The sequence below is a fragment of the Nerophis lumbriciformis genome, linkage group LG32 (assembly GCF_033978685.3).
Source record: "Nerophis lumbriciformis linkage group LG32, RoL_Nlum_v2.1, whole genome shotgun sequence".
Lineage (NCBI taxonomy): Eukaryota > Metazoa > Chordata > Actinopteri > Syngnathiformes > Syngnathidae > Nerophis > Nerophis lumbriciformis.
This window is the reverse complement of record NC_084579.2, coordinates 10517857-10538577: the sequence shown is the minus strand read 5'-3', so window position 1 is coordinate 10538577 and position 20721 is coordinate 10517857. Positions and strand designations below refer to the sequence as shown.

At 40.0% G+C, this 20721-nt stretch overlaps 1 protein-coding gene across 1 annotated transcript in view; it reads left to right on the top strand.

Moving 5' to 3' along the window:
• Positions 1–20721, top strand: part of unc5cb (unc-5 netrin receptor Cb) — a 426633-nt gene that overhangs the window by 338665 nt on the left and 67247 nt on the right. Inside the window, exon 5 of the mRNA XM_061926996.1 lies at positions 19919–20099. Within this exon, the coding sequence (XP_061782980.1) occupies positions 19919–20099 (181 nt within the window). The remainder of the gene's footprint in view (positions 1–19918; positions 20100–20721) is intronic.

Below are 20721 nucleotides of genomic sequence, written 5' to 3'. Positions count from 1 at the left end.
TTTAGTTTGAGGTGGAGAGTTAGATCTTCGGACACACATCCAACTCTTCTGTGATTCCCAGCGCAGCTTCACCCGCTGTGGAACGCTCTCCCTGACCACCTGAGGGCACCACAGACTGTGGATGCTTTAAAAAAAAAAGAGGCTTTTTTTAGATATATGCATACTAGTTCTAGCCATTAGGCGGTTCTAGTTTTTCTAGGGTTTTCATTTCCCAGGTGTCATAGTTTGGATGCCTTCAGGGACAATCTACAATGTAAATAGTCATGAAAATAAAGAAATCGCATTGAAATGAGAGGGTGTGTCCAAACTTCTGGCCTGTACTGTACGTATTAGGAATAATTAGCTATTGTATTGGGTCTGAGGCTCTTTAGTTTGAGGTGGAGAGTTAGATCTTCGGACACACATCCAAGTCTTCTGTGATTCCCAGCGCAGCTTCACCTGCTCGGCAGCCATAGTCGGGTCACCTTGTCAGGAAAACACAAAGTGAGTCAGCGTGGAGAGCAGCAACTGTCAGGAACAACATCACTTCAGGAGCTGGTAAAAGGTGTGGTGTGTGTTCATTAAAGCGACCTGGGGAGGGTGGGGGTAGGGGACTGGGTTCTGGAGACCTGCCCAGTCAAGATTGTCCTCCAGGCGCTCACCCGTCAGTCACGCAGATGCCTCACTCTTCTCTTAAAGTCCTCTGTAAGTCATTAGCTTACTTGAAGGCACATCAAGACAACTGCTGCTGTCAATCAAGTGTCTGTGTTGTCTTTTGAAAATAAAAATAAAGAGGTGAAACTTTTTTTCCCCCACCACCGCAATCTGGAAGTGTTGGGAAGGTGAATTGCTTTGTGGCAGGTGGTGCTTTTTTTTTTTTTTTTTTTTTTTACATCTCATGGAAATGAGATTTTAATGAGCGACTTCATACTCGTTCTCTCTTTTTTTTTTTACCCAAACATTTTCCTAATCACCCTAAAATGTGTTTTTTTGCGCTTTTGAGCTTGTGGATCGACATCAGAAAGCACATTTGAATTGATCTAAACTCATACCCGAGTCATAAATAACATAAAACCTTGAAAACACCAGCAGCAAGTTAACAATAGTCAGAGATATTCTAAATAATAGGAGTGCTCTGCTTTTTGAAGATGTTTGTCAAAGATCCTCTATAGAGAGTTATGCTGTTTTTAAGAATCAAAAACACCACTCAAAGATCCTCTACATGACGAGCATTTTTCTGTTTTTGAGGATGGACTGCAAGGGCACCTGTCAAAGATCCATTTCATGACAAAAGTATTCCGCTGTTTTTAAGGATCTACTGCAAAGATCCTTGTGGAGGGGGGCGTGGCCTGCGGGCCTGCAGCGAGGCGGGGTGTGCCAGGACCGGCCTCGCTGCAGGCCTGCAGGCCACGCCCCCCTCCACAATCCTCTATACGGCAAGAGCATTTTTCTGCAAAAACACCACTCAAAGATCCTCTACATGACAAGAGCATCTATATGTTTTTGAGGAGCGACTGCAAAGGCATCTGTCAAAGATCCATTTCATGACAAAAGCATTCCACTGTTTTTAAGGATCTACTGCAAAGATCCTCTATACGACAAGAGCATTTTTCTGCAAAAACACCACTCAAAGATCCTCTACGTGACAAGAAAATGTTGTTTTTGAGGATGAACTGCAAAGGCATCTGTCAAAGATCTATTTCATGACAAAATTATTCCACTATTTTAAAGATATTCTGCAAAAACACCGCTCAAAGATCCTCTACATGACAAGAGCATTTTTCTGTTTTTGAGGATCGACTGCAAAGAAGCCTGTCAAATGTCAATTTCATGACATAAGTATGCTGCTGTTTTTGAGGATCTACTGCAAAAACACTTGTCAAAGATCCTCTACGCGACAAAAGCATTTTTCTGTTTTTGAGGATGGACTGCAGAGGCACCTGTCAAAGATCCATTTCATGACAAAAGTATTCCGCTGTTTTTAAGGATCTACTGCAAAGATCTTCTATACGACAAGAGCATTTTTCTGTAAAAACACCACTCAAAGATCCTCTACATGACAAAAGCATTTTTCTGTTTTTGAGGATGGACTGCAGAGGCACCTGTCAAAGATCCATTTCATGACAAAGGTATTCCGCTGTTTTTAAGGATCTACTGCAAAAACACCACTCAGAGATCCTCGATATGACAAGAGCCTTTTTCTGTTTTTGAGGATCGACTGCAAAGGCACCTGTCAAAGATCCATTTCATGACAAAAGTATTCCGCTGTTTTTAAAGATCTACTGCAAAGATCCTCTATACGACAAGACCATTTTTCTGCAAAAACACCACTCAGAGATCCTCTATATGACAAGAGCCTTTTTCTGTTTTTGAGGATCAACTGCAAAGGCACCTGTCAAAGATCCATTTCATGACAAAATTATTCCACTATTTTAAAGATATTCTGCAAAAACACAACTCAAAGATCCTCTACGTGACAAGAGCATTTTCTGTTTTTGAGGATGGACTGCAAAGGCACCTGTCAAAGATTCATTTCATGACAAAAGTATTCCGCTGTTTTTAAGGATCTACTGCAAAAACACCACTCAGAGATCCTCGATATGACAAGAGCATTTTTCTGTTTTTGAGGATCGACTGCAAAGGCACCTATCAAAGATCCATTTCATGACAAAAGTATTCCGCTGTTTTTAAAGATCTACTGCAAAGATCCTCTATACGACAAGACCATTTTTCTGCAAAAACACAAGTCAAAGATCCTCTATACAACAAGAGCACCATCATGTCAACACTGCAGCCCCACAAGGGTGTGTAACATACAAAAAAATCAAGTCAAAGATCCTCTATACAACAAGAGCACCATCATGTCAACACCGCAGCCCCACAAGGGTGTGTAGCATACAAAAAACACAAGTCAAAGATCCTCTATACAACAAGAGCACCATCATGTCAACACTGCAGCCCCACAAGGGTGTGTAGCATACAAAAAATACACAAGTCAAAGATCCTCTATACAACAAGAGCACCATCACGTCAACACGGCAGCCCCACAAGGGTGTGTAGCATACAAAAAAACACAAGTCAAAGATCCTCTATACAACAAGAACACAATCATGTCAACACGGCAGCCCCACAAGGGTTTGTAGCATACAAAAAATACACAAGTCAAAGATCCTCTATACAACAAGAACACCATCATGTCAACACCGCAGCCCCACAAGGGTGTTAAGCATGTCGTACAAAAAAAACACAAGTCAAAGATCCTCTATACAACAAGAGCACCATCATGTCAACACTGCAGCCCCAAAAGGGTGTGTAGCATACAAAAAATACTACAAGTCAAAGATCCTCTATACAACAAGAGCACCATCATGTCAACACTGCAGCCCCACAAGGGTGGGTAGCATACAAAAAAACACAAGTCAAAGATCCTCTATACAACAAGAGCACCATCATGTCAACACCGCAGCCCCACAAGGGTGTGTAGCATAAAAAAACACAAGTCAAAGATCCTCTATATAACCAGAGCACCATCATGTCAACACTGCAGCCCCACCAGGGTGTGTAGCATACAACAAAAACACAAGTCAAAGATCCTCTATACAACAAGAGCACCATCATGTCAACACCGCAGCCCCACAAGGGTGTGTAGCATACAAAAAAACACAAGTCAAAGATCCTCTATATAACAAGAGCACCACCATGTCAACACCACAGCCCCACAAGGGGGTAAGCATACCGTACAAAAAAAACACAAGTGAAAGATCCTCTATACAACAAGAGCACCATCATGTCAACGTCGCAGCTCCACAAGGGTGTGTAGCATACAAAAAAACACAAGTCAAAGATCCTCTATTAAACAAGAGCACCATCATGTCAACACCGCAGCCCCACCAGGGTGTGTAGCATACAAAAAATACACAAGTCAAAGATCCTCTATACAACAAGGGCACCATCATGTCAACGCGGCAGCCCCACAAGGGTGTTTAGCATACAAAAAAACACAAGTCAAAGATCCTCTATATAACAAGAGCACCATCATATCAACACCGCAGCCCCACAAGGGTGTGTAGCCTACAAAAAAACACAAGTCAAAGATCCTCTATACAACAAGAGCACCATCATGTCAACACTGCAGCCCCACAAGGGTGTGTAGCATACAAAAAAAACCACAAGTCAAAGATCCTCTATACAACAAGAGCACCATCATGTCAACACCGCAGCCCCACAAGGGTGTGTAGCATACAAAAAAAACACAAGTCAAAGATCCTCTATACAACAAGAGCACCATCATGTCAACACTGCAGCCCCACAAGGGTGTGTAGCATACAAAAAATACCACAAGTCAAATATCCTCTATACAACAAGAACACAATCATGTCAACACTGCAGCACCACCAGGGTGTGTAGCATACAAAAAAAACACAAGTCAAAGATCCTCTATACAACAAGAGCACCATCATGTCAACACCGCAGCCCCACAAGGCTGTGTAGCATACAAAAAAACACAAGTCAAAGATCCTCTATACAACAAGAGCACCATCATGTCAACACTGCAGCCCCACAAGGGTGTGTAGCATACAAAAAAATCAAGTCCAAGATCCTCTATAAAACAAGAACACAATCATGTCAACACTGCAGCCCCACAAGGGTGTGTAGCATACAAAAAAACACAAGTCAAAGATCCGCTATACAACAAGAGCACCATCATGTCAACACCGCAGCCCCACAAGGGTGTGTAGCATACAAAAAATACACAAGTCAAAGATCCTCTATACAACAAGAGCACCATCATGTCAACACCGCAGCCCCACAAGGGTGTGTAGCATACAAAAAAACACAAGTCAAAGATCCTCTATACAACAAGAGCACCATCATGTCAACACGGCAGCCCCACAAGGGTGTGTAGCATACAAGCCTGCGTCTGCACCTGGCCGCATTGTCTTGTTAATATTTATAGCAAAGCTAACACTTCCATAGTTGTCAGGCAAACAGATGCTCCACATATGGCCTCTTGTCTGCCTGTCAATGATTGAATAATTATCTCCTACCATCTTCTCTGGCTCGTCCTGCAGGTGTGTCGTTTAGGAGGCCCGCGGCGGATTAATGCAGCGAGAGCTCGTAATGACTTCTACGCTCTAGCAGACTTTTTTTTTTATTTTTTATTTTTTTTACTTTTTGCGCCCCCTCGCTCCACGTTCTATTTCTGACACAACACTGATGAGTAATGAACGGCTTCTTCTTGCTCCCTGCCTCGTAACAAGGGAGACCATTGTGTGGCCTCTTTGTATGTTTGGCTAATTAGAGACATGCTGGCTCTGGTCACTAAGCCAGACAGTTAAATTGTTACCTCCACCCAAAAACATCAGGACTTGTTTCTTGTACTGTGTGTGTGTATGTATATGAGTTGGGAAATTGTGTTAGATGTAAATATAAACGGAATACAATGATTTGCAAATCCTTTTCAACCCATATTCAATTGAATGCACTACAAAGACAACATATTTGATGTTCAAACTCATAAACTTAATTTTTTTTTTGCAAATAATCATTAACTTAGAATTTCATGACTGCAACACGTGCCAAATGTAGTTGGGAAAGGGCATGTTCACCACTGTGTTACCTTTCCTTTTAACAACGTTTGGGAACTGAGGAGACACACGATGGAATTCTTTCCCATTCTTGCTTGATGTACAGCTTAAGTTGTTCAACAGTCCGGGGGTCTCCGTTGTGCTATTTTAGGCTTCGTAATGCGCCACACATTTTCAATGGGAGACAGGTCTGGACTACAGGTAGGCCAGTCTAGTACCCGCACTCTTTTACTATGAAGCCACGTTGATGTAACACGTGGCTTGGCATTGTCTTGCTGAAATAAGCAGGGGCGTCCATAATAACGTTGCTTGGATGGCAACATGTGTTTCTCCAAAACCTGTATGTACCTTTCAGCATTAATGGCGCCTTCACAGATGTGTAAGTTACCCATGTCTTGGGCACTAATATACCCCCATACCAACTTTGCGCCTAGATTAATCCGGATGGTTCTTTTTGTCTTTGGTCCACAGTTTCCAAAAACTATTCGAAATGTGGACTCGTCAGACCACAGAACACTTTTCCACTTTGCATCAGTCCATCTTAGATGAGCTGGGGCCCAGCGAAAGCCGGCGTTGTTTCTGGGTGTTGTTGATAAATGGCTTTCGTTTTGCATAGTAGAGTTTTAACTTGCACTTACCGGTGTAGCGATGAACTGTAGTTACTGACAGTGGTTTTATGAAGTGTTCCTGAGCCCATGTGGTGATATCCTTTACACACTGATGTCGCTTTTTGATGCAGTACCGCCTGAGGGATCGAAAGTCCGTAATATCATCGCTTTTATGCAGTGATTTCTTTAGATTCTCTGAACCTTTTGATTTTGGGGTTTATACATTTATATATATATATATATATATATATATATATATATATATATATATATATATATATATATATATATATATATATATATATATACATGGTAATCCTATGTGTGGCATCTCATTTCTACTTTACGCTCCGAAGCAAAGGAACATTTCACACACTTATAATCATATTTAAGTAAAGAATTAACAAGTTATATGATTATTTCATGTTTATTTGTGCCTCTTTGTATTAAATTTGCTGGCCTTTTTTTGTTTTAAAAAAATATATAAGAAAAAGGGTGGAATGTGGGCCCTTCAGGTGCCTTGTATGTACAACTTAAGTTGTTCAACAGTCCGGGGGTCTCCGTTGTGCTCTTTTAGGCTTCGTAATGCGCCACACATTTTCAATGGGAGACAGTTCTGGACTACAAGCAGGCCAGTCTAGTACCCGCACTCTTTTACTATGAAGCCACGCTGTTGTAACACGTGGCTGGGCATTGTCTTGCTGAAATAAGCAGGGGCGTCCATGGTAACGTTGCTTGGATGGCAACATATGTTGCTCCAAAATCTGTATGTACCTTTCAGCATTAAGGGTGCCTTCACAGATGTGTAAGTTACCCATGTCTTGGGCACTAATACACCCCCATACCATCACACATGCTGGCTTTTCAACTTTGCGCCTAGATTAATCCGGATGGTTCTTTTTGTCTTTGGTCCACAGTTTCCAAAAACTATTCGAAATGTGGACTCGTCAGACCACAGAACACTTTTCCACTTTGCATCAGTCCATCTTAGATGAGCTCGGGCCCAGCGAAGCCGGCGGTGTTTCTGGGTGTTGTTGATAAATGGCTTTCGTTTTGCATAGGAGAGTTTTAACTTGCACTTACAGGTGTAGCGATGAACTGTAGTTACTGACAGTGGTTTTATGAAGTGTTCCTGAGCCCATGTGGTGATATCCTTTACACACTGATGTCGCTTTTTGATGCAGGATTGAAGGTCCGTAATATCATCGCTTACATGCAGTGATTTTTTCCAGATTCTCTGAACCTTTTGATGATATTACGGACCGTAGATGGTGAAATCCCTAAATTCCTTGCAATAGCTGGTTGAGAAATGTTGTTCTTAAACTGTTCGACAATTTGCTCACGCATTTGTTGACAAAGTGGTGACCCTCGCCCCATCCTTGTTTGTGCATTTCATGGAAGCTGCTTTTATACACTAATACACCCCCATACTATCACAAATGCTGGCTTTTGAACTTTGTGCCTAGAACAATCCGGATTGGTTCTTTTCCTCTTTGTTCCGGGGCACGCTGCGTCGGCAGTTTCCGGGGGCAATTTGGGACGTGGACGCGTCGGGCCGCAGGGCACTTTTCCACTTTGCATCGGTCCGTCTTGGATGAGCTCGGGCCCAGCGAGGCTGCCGGCGTTTCTGGGTGTTGTTGGTGGGTGGCTTTCGCTTTGCATGGTGGAGTTTGGACTTGCACTTGCAGATGTGGTGACGGACTGGGGTTGCTGATAGTGGTTTTCTGGGGTGTTCCTGAGCCCATGTGGTGATATCCTTTTATGTCCTGGGCATGACGTTAAAGTGCATCCGGCAGTGGAGGCTCCTCTATGGGGTCTTGGGACACTAGGAGGTTAACCCCTTTACTACTGTTACCCCAGGTGGCCCTTGGCAAAGACCTAGTACCTGACTGCCCCCTAGCCAGGGATACGGTGAAGATCTCAACGGCGGAGCAGGCGTAAGACGGTAGATTTAAGAACTACCACAACGGCTGCAATAGCGGAAGAAGGCTGCAGCAGAAAATGGTCCCCAGTCGTCTTGGACTCCATGCTACTAGACCCTGACCCGATTCTGTCAAGGATCGTGTGGTGACTGTCTGTGCACCAGTCTCCCCACGTAAAACGAAGTCACGCACAGGCATCCTCCATAAAGGGATACACCCCTACCAGGAGTATCGTCATACTCGTTTGAGTGACCGCCGGTGGTGGTGACCCAATCATGGCACCCACCTGTTCCCAATTAGCCTGTTCACCTGTGGGATGTACTATACCGTACAACCCTAGTATGTGGTTATAAATCAAATATAACCCTGACCACCTTAATCTGCAATCAGCAATGTCACGACATGACAACGCGCTGTCATACCCATTAAAAAATTAATTAAAAATGGGGAACCGGTACTTTTCAAACAGAGTATAGTACCGTTTTTTTATTCATTAGTACCGCGATGCTATACTAGTACAACGTACTTGCCAACCCTCCCGAATTTTCCGGGAGACTCCCGAAATTCAGCGCCTCTCCCGAAAACCTCCCGGGACAAATATTCTCCCGAAAATCTCCTGATTTTCAGCCGGAGCTGGAGGCCACGCCCCCTCCAGCTCCATGCGGACCTGAGTGAGGACAGCCTTTTTTCATGATGGGAGGACAACAGGGTGACAAGAACTAAATCATCCAGACTAGAGATACAGTAAATTGTATTATTATGTTTATTTTACCTAAAAACAAATATATTTATTAATTTAAAAAAAAAAAACTAAATACATTTTTTATTTTTTTATTTTGCTAAAAACATCAAAATTAATTGTATTTTTATTTGTATTTTTTCTGACTCCTTATTACATCCAGCCATAGAATTATACATTAAAATAAACATATTTGAAATAATTGATTTTAAATTATCATAATAAAATGACCATATTTAATTATTAAAATAATTGCTTGTTTATCAACAACTTTAGCATTTTATTCATTACATTTTGAAGCTCTCAGAAGCCAAGTTATGTTATATTCCTTAATATTTATTTATGCAAGTTTGAAGTATCAATTATCCAAACACAGTTTTGTTTGCATATTTTCAGGATATATACTGTATATATATATATATATATATATATATATATATATATATATATATATATATATATATATATATATATGTATGAAATACTTGACTTGGTGAATTCTAGCTGTCAATATACTCCTCCCCTCTTAACCACGCCCCCAACCACGCCCCGCCCACGCCCCCACCCCCCCACCTCCCGAAATCGGAGGTCTCATGGTTGGCAAGTATGCCGTACAACCCTAATAGCTATTTAATGTTTTTCTTCTCTGGAAGGCCCTACCATCCTTGGTCATGTTCCCATGCAGAGCATGTCATGTTGTTTTTTTTAAATATTCCCCGGGCCAAACAAAAACAACAATCTGTGGCCCCCGGTCTTGAGAAGACAGACTCCATGTTGGTCACTTGGTCGTGAGGACTGTCGTCATGACGGCTCCTCTGCTCGATGGCCAGCAATTATCTCCAGCCCAAGTTGCACTGCCAGTCAGGTTAATGAGGGCTGTGTGAGAGATGGAATCACCAGAAAGGGATTGAAAAGTGCGATGTTGAGTCGGGCTTACCTTTTATTAACGAGTCCTAATTATAGTCGGCGAGAAAAACCATAAATCGTTCTTCGCTGGTTTCTCTTCTCCGTTCCGTCCTCGGTTCCTTCTCGCCAGGCGCCACCGCAACTACACTGAAAAGCTCTTTTGTTCAATTTTTAATTACCCTCGCCGTATCAAAGTGCTCTTGACATCCCGGCGCGTGGCGTCTGTACGAGAGGGTCGCTTGCAGGAATTGGATAAGCACCTTTTTTTTTTTTTTTTTGTATCGTTTGGGAGAACAGACTGTATCCTCGCCTCCGTCTTTCTTTTTCTCCGCGAGACACGCAGAAGTGACAAGCATAACTCTATTATTTAATCATCTTCACTGCAATGCAGGTACTCGTCATAATAATCACGGTAGTCCTGCAGGGGACAATACTGGAGAGAGAAAACTTGATGTACAGTACAGGCCAAAAGTTTGGACACACCTTCTCCTCATTCAATGTGTTTTTTTTATTTTCATGACTATTTACATTGTAGCAGTGAGGTGCAGTGAGGTTCATGACTGGTGAGGCACTGACTTCATCACAGTCAGATTTACAAACATATGAACCCTAAAGAGTATCTTATTCACCATTTGATTGGCAGCAGTTAACGGGTTATGTTTAAAAGCTCATACCAGCATTCTTCCCTGCTTGGCACTCAGCATCAAGGGTTGGAATTGGGGGTTAAATCACCAACAATTATTACCGGGCGCGGCGCCGCTGCTGCCCACTGCTCCCCTCACCTCCCAGGGGGTGATCAAGGGGATGGGTCAAATGCAGAGGACACATTTCATTACACCTAGTGTGTGTGTGACAATCATTGCTACTTTAACTTAACTTTAACTTTACACATACAAACTGTAGCACACAAAAAAGCACATTTAATTAAAAAAAACGTTATTATGGTCTTATCTTTACTTATAAAATAAGTCCATGAGCCGCTGTTGTGCTGGATTAATGCACCCCCTGACGAGAGTGTTATATCAACTAGAGCCCTCACTTAAACTTTCCACGTGCAAGATTGAATCTATTTAAAAAAGTGTAACCGAGGGTTTATAAATGTCACTGTATGAAACTACAAAATAACAAACACGGAGGCTCCAGTTTACACGAGGACCACTTTATTTACCTTCTTTCAAAAACTTCCGCTCCACTCCAACGTGTCATCACTTCCGCTCTTAGCGCCTTCAAAATAAGAGCTCAAGGCATATACTGTATAACAGCGCATAACAGGAACTTAACATCACAAAGAGGAAAGCCCATGAAAATAGGTTACAAAAGTTATTTAATAAGAAGCCAAAAAGTGCAAAAACAATAATGTTCGTGTTGGAGGAGTTGTGAATTAGGTACACCTGCAGTCTGCAGGTGTACCTAATGTTGTGGCCCTGCAGTCATTCACAACTCCTCCAACACCAACATTATTGTTTTTGCACTTTTTGGCTTCTTATGAAATAACTTTTTTAAATAGATTCAATCTTGCACGTGGAAAGTTTAAGTGTGGGCTTTAGTTGATATAACACTCCCGTCAGGGGGTGCCGTGCATTCTACGGCGGGGGTGCAGGAGGCGAGCCTCAGCCAGTGCGTCTTTTGCAGCCGTTTTATGATCGCTCAGCACAAGAAATACGTTACACACATACAGTTGTTGACAAAATACACTGTACATTATATACCTCAGCTAACTAAACTATGGAAATGTATAATATAGTTCATATAGCAATACAGTCTCACTGCTCCGATTACTCCTTTGCACACTCTTGGCATTCTCTCGATGAGCTTCAAGGGGTAGTCACCCAGAAGGGTTTAAACTTCACAGGTGTGCTTCAAGTGAAAATTAATGTTTAATTGTTTGATATAAACTTTTTTATTATAACATTTTGACCAGTTATACAAACCCCGTTTCCATATGAGTTGGGAAATTGTGTTAGATGTAAATATAAACGGAATACAATGATTTGCAAATCCTTTTCAACCCATATTCAATTGAATGCACTACAAAGACAACATATTTGATGTTCAAACTCATAAACTTTATTTTTTTTTTGCAAATAATAATTAACTTAGAATTTCATGGCTGCAACACGTGACAAAGTAGTTGGGAAAGGGCATGTTCACCACTGTGTTACATGGCCTTTCCTTTTAACAACACTCAGTAAACGAGGAGACACATTTTTTAAGCTTCTCAGGTGGAATTCTTTCCCATTCTTGCTTGATGTACAGCTTGAGTTGTTCAACAGTCCGTTGTGGTATTTTAGGCTTCATAATGCGCCACACATTTTCAATGGGAGACAGGTCTGGACTACAGGCAGGCCAGTCTAGTACCCGCACTCTTTTACTATGAAGCCACATTGATGGAACATGTGGCTTGGCATTGTCTTGCTGAAATAAGCAGGGGCGTCCATGGTAACGTTGCTTGGATGGCAACATATGTTACTCCAAAACCTGTATGTACCTTTCAGCATTAATGGCGCCTTCACAGATGTGTAAGTTACCCATGTCTTGGGCACTAATACACCCCCATACCATCACAGATGCTGGCTTTTCAACTTTGCGCCTATAACAATCCGGATGGTTCTTTTCCTCTTTGGTCCGGAGGACACGACGTCCACAGTTTCCAAAAACAATTTGAAATGTGGACTCGTCAGACCACAGAACACTTTTCCACTTTGTATCAGTCCATCTTAGATGAGCTCAGGCCCAGCGAAGCCGACGGCGTTTCTGGGTGTTGTTGATAAACGGTTTTCGCCTTGCATAGGAGAGTTTTAACTTGCACTTACAGATGTAGCGACCAACTGTAGTTACTGACAGTGGGTTTTTAAAGTGTTCCTGAGCCCATGTGGTGATATCCTTTACACACTGATGTCCCTTGTTGATGCAGTACAGCCTGAGGGATCGAAGGTCACGGGCTTAGCTGCTTACGTGCAGTGATTTCTCCAGATTCTCTGAACCCTTTGATGATATTACAGACCGTAGATGAACGTCTCAAAGAAAGTTAGCAAATATTTTTGAAAAAATGGTTCTTGACAAAGAAGGTTGTCTTATATTCAGCGTGGTCTTATATTCAGGTGAGATAAAAGGCAGGGCTTTTTCAAATGGGTCTAAGGGCTCAAGGGTCATGTTGAAGAAAGCCATGGTGGTTGGTCTTATTGCACTGTGCTAGCACGAGGCGCAGGTTTAATTTGGACCAGCGGGGAATCCTTCATGGCTTCCAGCGTTTGATTTAAGTTGGACGTACGCTGCGAGGACTCAGCGGAGGATATACATCATCCTCACCAGCAGCAAACAGCCGAGTTTGAATCCAGAGTTTGTTATCACGGGGGGATCGCTGTCTTATGAGCTCCTGCGTTATAAGTTGTGATTTGTCAGACGGGGGAAGCGTCGCCTTTGAATTGAGTGTTCTCTTCTGAGCGTCCCTCATGTTCCTTTGAGTGACAGCTACTCAGGGGATCTACTGTACTTTGTGTCACCACTGACAATTATTTGTTTGGATTTATTATTTGCAATGTGTCCAAACCCTTTAAAATACTGTATGCCAGTTTTAGCCATCTTTTGAAATATGTTATCCAATATAAATATACTGGATTGTGCTATTATGTCATGTTATGCTATGTTATGTTACATCATGTTATGCTATGTTACGTCTCGTCATGTTATGCTATGTTATGTTACGTCATGTTATGTTACGCCATGTTATGTTACGTCATGTTATGTTACGCCATGTTATGTTACGCCATGTTATGTTACGTCATGTTATGCTATGTTATGTTACGTCATGTTACGCTATGTTATGTTACATCATGTCATGTTATGCTATGTTATGTTACGTCATGTTATGCTATGTTACGTCACGTTATACTGTTATTTTACGTCATGTTATGTTATGTTACGTCATGTTATGCTATGTTATGTTACGTCATGTTATGTTATGTTATGTTACGTCATGTTATGTTATGTTATGTTATGTTACGTCTTGTCATGCTGTGTTATGTTACGTCATGTTATGCTATGTTATGTTACGTCATGTTATGTTATGTTATGTTATGTTACGTCATGTTATGCCATGTTATGTTACGTCATGTTATGCTAAGTTATGTCACGTCATGTTATGCTATGTTACATCACGTCATGTTATGCTAAGTTACGTCATGTCATGTTATGCTAAATTATGTCACGTCATGTTATGCTATGTTATGTTACGTCATGTTATGCTATGTTATGTTACGTCATGTTATGCTGTTATTTTACGTCATGTTATGCTAAGTTATGTTACGTCATGTTATGCTAAGTTATGTTACGTCATGTTATGTTAAGTTATGTTACGTCATGTTATGCTAAGTTATGGTACGTCATGTTATGCTAAATTATGTTACGTCATGTTATGCTAAGTTACATCACGTCATGTTATGCTAAATTACGTCATGTCATGTTATGCTAAATTATGTCACGTCATGTTATGCTATGTTATGTTACGTCATGTTATGCTATGTTATGTTACGTCATGTTATGCTGTTATTTTACGTCATGTTATGCTAAGTTATGTTACGTCATGTTATGCTAAGTTATGTTACGTCATGTTATGTTAAGTTATGTTACGTCATGTTATGCTAAGTTATGGTACGTCATGTTATGCTAAATTATGTTACGTCATGTTATGCTAAGTTATGGTACGTCATGTTATGCTAAGTTATGTTACGTCATGTTATGCTAAGTTATGTTACGTTCATGCTATGCTATGTTATGTTATGCTATGTTATGTTATGTCATGTTATGCTATGTTATGTTACGTCATGTTGTGCTGTTATTTTACGTCATGTTATGCTATGTTATGTTACGCCATGTTATGCCATGTTATGCTAAATTACTGTATGTCACGTCATGTTATGCTAAATTACTGTATGTCACGTCATGTTATGCTAAGTTATGTTACGTCATGTTATGCCATGTTATGTTACGTCATGTTATGCTATGTTATGTTACGTCATGTTATGCTAAATTATGATACGTCATGTTATGCTAATTTATGTTACGTCATGTTATGCTAAATTATAATACGTCATGTTATGCTAAATTATGTTACGTCATGTTATGCTAAGTTATGTTACGTCATGTTATGCTAAGTTATGTTACGTCATGTTATGCTAAGTTATGTTACGTTCATGCTATGCTATGTTATGTTATGCTATGCTATGTTATGTTATGTCATGTTATGCTATGCTATGTTACGTCATGTTATGCTGTTATTTTACGTCATGTTATGCTAAGCTATGTTACGTCATGTTATGCCATGTTATGCTAAATTACTGTATGTCACGTCATGTTATGCTATGTTATGTTACGTCATGTTATGCTAAATTATGATACGTCATGTTATGCTAAGTTATGTTACGTCATGTTATGCTAAATTTTGTCACGTCATGTTATGCTAAATTTTGTCACGTCATGCTATGCCAAGTATTGTTACGTCATGCTATGTTATGCTGTGCTGCGTTGTGTTGCAAATCACAACGCAGATTGTGTCATTAAATTTAGTAATTTAATTATATTCAATCCGTTTTACGTATTTTTATTTATTGTTCCACTCTTTCTGATCGACTTAGTTCAATAGTGCTGTCTTTTTTATTTTAATTGTCTAATTAAAATTCTATTTAACTTGTATTTTTAATTAATTTAATGAATTATTTAATATCTTCTATTTTATTTCTTTGCAAAGTTTCCAACTCAAATTTTTTTTAAATTGTTGATAATTATTGTTCTGCTTTGGCAGGGTCACAGTGTCATGCCTTTTTTTTTTTTCTTCTTTTTACATTTTAGTCAAGCTTCTCCTTTGATGGACTTCCAACAATGTCTATGTTGTTGAACCATACAATGGCCAGCGTGATGTACCCGCTGTACAAACCAACAGTCAGCCCGGCCCCACACCTCGCACTTTATCTTTCTTTGGTAAACATCCCGCTTATCTTGGCCTGCTCTGCTGGTTGGCATCTAATCTCATGGACGCTCCCCCGTGGTGGTGAGGCGTGACAATGGGCAGGAAGTCAGCTCGCCAGGCGACCTCTTTGAATATTTGTCTGCAGGGTTCTTTGCACCATCTCCATATCTTTTGTATAAAAAAAATGATGTTCTAGCACATGAATATCAGCGTCATTAAGACAAATGAAGTCATGAGAAAAGGTCAAAGAGCCTCTCCGTCTCACTTGTGGTCTTTTTCTGTGCTTGTTTGACATAACTATCCAACTGCAGTGCTTTGTTCTAAAGGGCTATTGACTTTTATTATTGATATTATTATTTTATTATTGAGGTTATTGGCAAGTTATTGACTTTTTGGAGACTACTGGTGGAGTTACATGGGTCATGGGTGGAGGTTGGTGCAACCTACACATGCTCTACGCCTGTGTCGTATCATCTCACTGTACAAATAATGACAGCAAAAATGTATAAGTTAAGGCTTTTTGAAGATGAGGATGAAGTCGGTTGTTAGGGGTTACAAGAGCGGTCACTCTTTTTGCACGTTTCAGCAGCTGCAGGCGTTTGTACGACAAAACCCAAAACCAGTGAAGTTGGCACGTTGTGTAAATGGTAAATAAAAACAGAATGCAATGATTTGCAAATCCTTTTCAACTTATATTCAATTGAATAGACTGCAAAGACAAGATATTTATTGTTCCAACTGAGAAACTTAAAAAAATGTTTTGCAAACAATCACTAACTTAGAATTTAATGGCAGCAACACATTGCGAAAAAGTTGGGACAGGGGCATTTTTACCACTGTGTTACATGGCCTTTCCTTTTAACAACACTCGGTAAACGTTTGGGAACTGAGGAGACCAATTTTTGAAGATTTTCAGGCGGAATTCTTTCCCATTCTTGCTTGATGTACAGCTTAAGTTGTCTCCGTTCTCGTATTTTAGGCTTCATATTGCGCCACAAGTGTGCCCTGAAGTGTTCCTGAGCCCATGTGGTGATATCCTTTACACACCAGTGTGTGTAAAAATGTTTTTTATAAATGATTAAAATAAAGGAGAACTACCCTGTTTTATTCATAACACTACAGTACTGTAGGTGTTTGTATTACTACTGTATTGTATTTAAAATGTTTTTTTTTTTTTAATGTTACATGTAAAAATTGTACAAAACCAGTGAAGTTGGCACGTTGTGTAATTCGGAAATAAAAACAGAATACAATGATTTGCAAATCCTTTTCAACTTATATTCAATTGAATAGACCGCAAAGACAAGATATTTAATGTTGAAACTTCATTTTTTTCCCCCCAAATAATCATTAACTTGGAATTTAATGGCAGCACATTGCAAAAAAAGTTGTCAGAGGGGCATTTTTACCACTGTGTTACATGGCCTTTCCTTTTAACAACACTCAGTAAACGTTTGGGAACTGAGGAGACACATTTTTGAAGCTTTTCAGGTGGAATTATTTCCCATTCTTGCTTGATGTACAGCTTAAGTTGTCTCCGTTGTCGTATTTTAGGCTTCATATTGCGCCACAAGTGTGCCCTGAAGTGTTCCTGAGCCCATGTGGTGATATCCTTTACACACCAGTGGGTGTAAAAATGCTTTTTATAAATGATTAAAATAAAGGAGAACTTGTGTCCATGTCCCACCTACCCTGTTTTATTCATAACACTACAGTACTGTAGCTGTTTGTATTACTAGTGTATTGTATTTAAAATGGTAAAAATATATATATATATTTTTTAAATGTTACATGTAAAAATTGTACAAAACCAGTGAAGTTGGCACGTTGTGTAATTCGGAAATTAAAACAGAATACAATGATTTGCAAATCCTTTTCAACTTATATTCAATTGAATAGACCGCAAAGACAAGATATTTAATGTTGAAACTTCATTTTTTTCCCCCAAAATAATCATTAACTTGGAATTTAATGGCAGCACATTGCAAAAAAGTTGTCAGAGGGGCATTTTTACCACTGTGTTACATGGCCTTTCCTTTTAACAACACTCGGTAAACGTTTGGGAACTGAGGAGACCAATTTTTGAAGATTTTCAGGCGGAATTCTTTCCCATTCTTGCTAGATGTACAGCTTAAGTTGTCTCCGTTCTCGTATTTTAGGCTTCATATTGCGCCACAAGTGTGCCCTGAAGTGTTCCTGAGCCCATGTGGTGATATCCTTTACACACCAGTGTGTGTAAAAATGTTTTTTATAAATGATTAAAATAAAGGAGAACTACCCTGTTTTATTCATAACACTACAGTACTGTAGGTGTTTGTATTACTACTGTATTGTATTTAAAATGTTTTTTTTTTTTAAATGTTACATGTAAAAATTGTACAAAACCAGTGAAGTTGGCACGTTGTGTAATTCGGAAATTAAAACAGAATACAATGATTTGCAAATCCTTTTCAACTTATATTCAATTGAATAGACCGCAAAGACAAGATATTTAATGTTGAAACTTCATTTTTTCCCCCCCAAATAATCATTAACTTGGAATTTAATGGCAGCACATTGCAAAAAAAGTTGTCAGAGGGGCATTTTTACCACTGTGTTACATGGCCTTTCCTTTTAACAACACTCAGTAAACGTTTGGGAACTGAGGAGACACATTTTTGAAGCTTTTCAGGCGGAATTATTTCCCATTCTTGCTTGATGTACAGCTTAAGTTGTCTCCGTTCTCGTATTTTAGGCTTCATATTGCGCCACAAGTGTGCCCTGAAGTGTTCCTGAGCCCATGTGGTGATATCCTTTACACACCAGTGTGTGTAAAAATGTTTTTTAGAAATGATTAAAATAAAGGAGAACTTGTGTCCATATCCCACCTACCCTGTTTTATTCATAACACTACAGTACTGTAGGTGTTTGTATTACTAGTGTATTGTATTTAAAATGGTAAAAAGATATATATTTATTTTTTTTAAATGTTACATGTAAAAATTGTACAAAACCAGTGAAGTTGGCACGTTGTGTAATTCGGAAATTAAAACAGAATACAATGATTTGCAAATCCTTTTCAACTTATATTCAATTGAATAGACTGCAAAGACAAGATATTTAATGTTCCAACTGAGAAACTTCATTTTTTTTCCACAAATAATCATTAACTTGGAAATTAATGGCAGCACATTGCAAAAAAAGTTGTCAGAGGGGCATTTTTACCACTGTGTTACATGGCCTTTCCTTTTAACAACACTCAGTAAACGTTTGGGAACTGAGGAGACACATTTTTGAAGCTTTTCAGGTGGAATTCTTTCCCATTCTTGCTTGATGTACAGCTTAAGTTGTCTCCGTTGTCGTATTTTAGGCTTCATATTGCGCCACAAGTGTGCCCTGAAGTGTTCCTGAGCCCATGTGGTGATATCCTCTACACACTGGCGTCACTTTTTGATGCCGTACCGCCTGAGGGAATCGAAGGTCACGGGCATTCAATGTTGGTTTTCAACCTTGCTGCTTAGGTGCAGTGATTTCTCCAGATTCTCTGAATCTTTTGATGATATTACGGATCGTAGATGGTGAAATCCCTAAATTCCTTGCAGTAGCTGGTTGGGAAATGTTCTTCTTAAACAATTTGCTCAGGCATTTGTTGACAAAGTGGTGACCCTCGCCCCATTCCTTGTTTATGAATGACTGAGCATTTTATGGAAGCTGCTTTTATACCCAATCATGGCACCCACCTGTTCCCAATTAGCCTGTTCACATGTGGGATGTTCCAAATAAGTGTTTGATGAGCATTTCTCAACTTAATCAGTCTTTTTTGCCACTTGTGCCAGCTTTTTTGAAACATGTTGCAGGCATCAAATTCCAAATGAGCTAATATTTGCAAAAAATAACAAAGTTTTCCGGTTCGAACTTTAAATATCTTGTCTTTGCCGTCTATTCAATTGAATATAAGTTGAAAAGGATTTGCAAATCATTGTATTCTGTTTTTATTTACCATTTACACAACGTGCCATTTTCACCGGTTTTGGGTTTTGTACATTATACTTTAGATGTTTATTTTTGTTTGTTTTTGTAACATCTGTAGTGTAGTCTTTCTTCTCTTATTGTTCCAAAGTTTCCAATAGCACCGCCTCCTGTTTATGTTCTGGTAATAGGATTGTTCCGCCTTGGCAAAGGTCTGCTCTCCACTCTCATTTTTCCTCATCTCTTTTCCATCTTCTCCGCAGGTGGAGTGGCTGAAGAACGAGGAGGTGATCGACCCCGCCGACGACAGGAACTTCTACATCACCATCGACCACAACCTGATCATCAAGCAGGCTCGCCTCTCGGACACGGCCAACTACACCTGTGTGGCCAAGAACATCGTGGCCAAGAGACGCAGCACCACTGCCACCGTCATCGTCTACGGTAAGACACTCTTAATTCTCTACTACAGCGTCTTCTCCCCGTCATCTTTGTTGTAGCGGTGTAGCGTGCAAGGACGGGAGTGGAAGAAGTGTCAAAAGATGGAGCTAACTGTTTTAATGACATTCAGACTTTACTTCAATCAATAACGGAGCAGCATCTCCTCATCCGTGGCTCACTAGTGCAACAACCAGTATAATAACTAAAGTTCCTTGGGTGAATAATATAAACTCACTACACCGGTATGTTTTAGCGCTTTCATGGCGAGTTTACTGACAGATATAAGTAAGAACTTTACACTACTTTATATTAGAAATGGCAACAGTGAAGGATGAATGTCCCATAACAAGAAGATGGAGAAAAAGAAGAAGCTTACGGACTACAAAGGCACACTCGCACACATTTTTAGGACTTATGCAGATCCCAAATACAGATCAGCAGGTACCAGAAGGTAAGAAAAGTTGCTTTTGCATAATGTTGCGAAACAAAACGTCAGATAATATGTCTTACCTTATACACACACCATAATAATACTCCTATGTTGAAGCACAGTACAATCCATTAAGCGGTGTGGCTTCATAGCTTACCAAAGTCGTACTAAAACATTGTAATAGGTTTTTGAGTG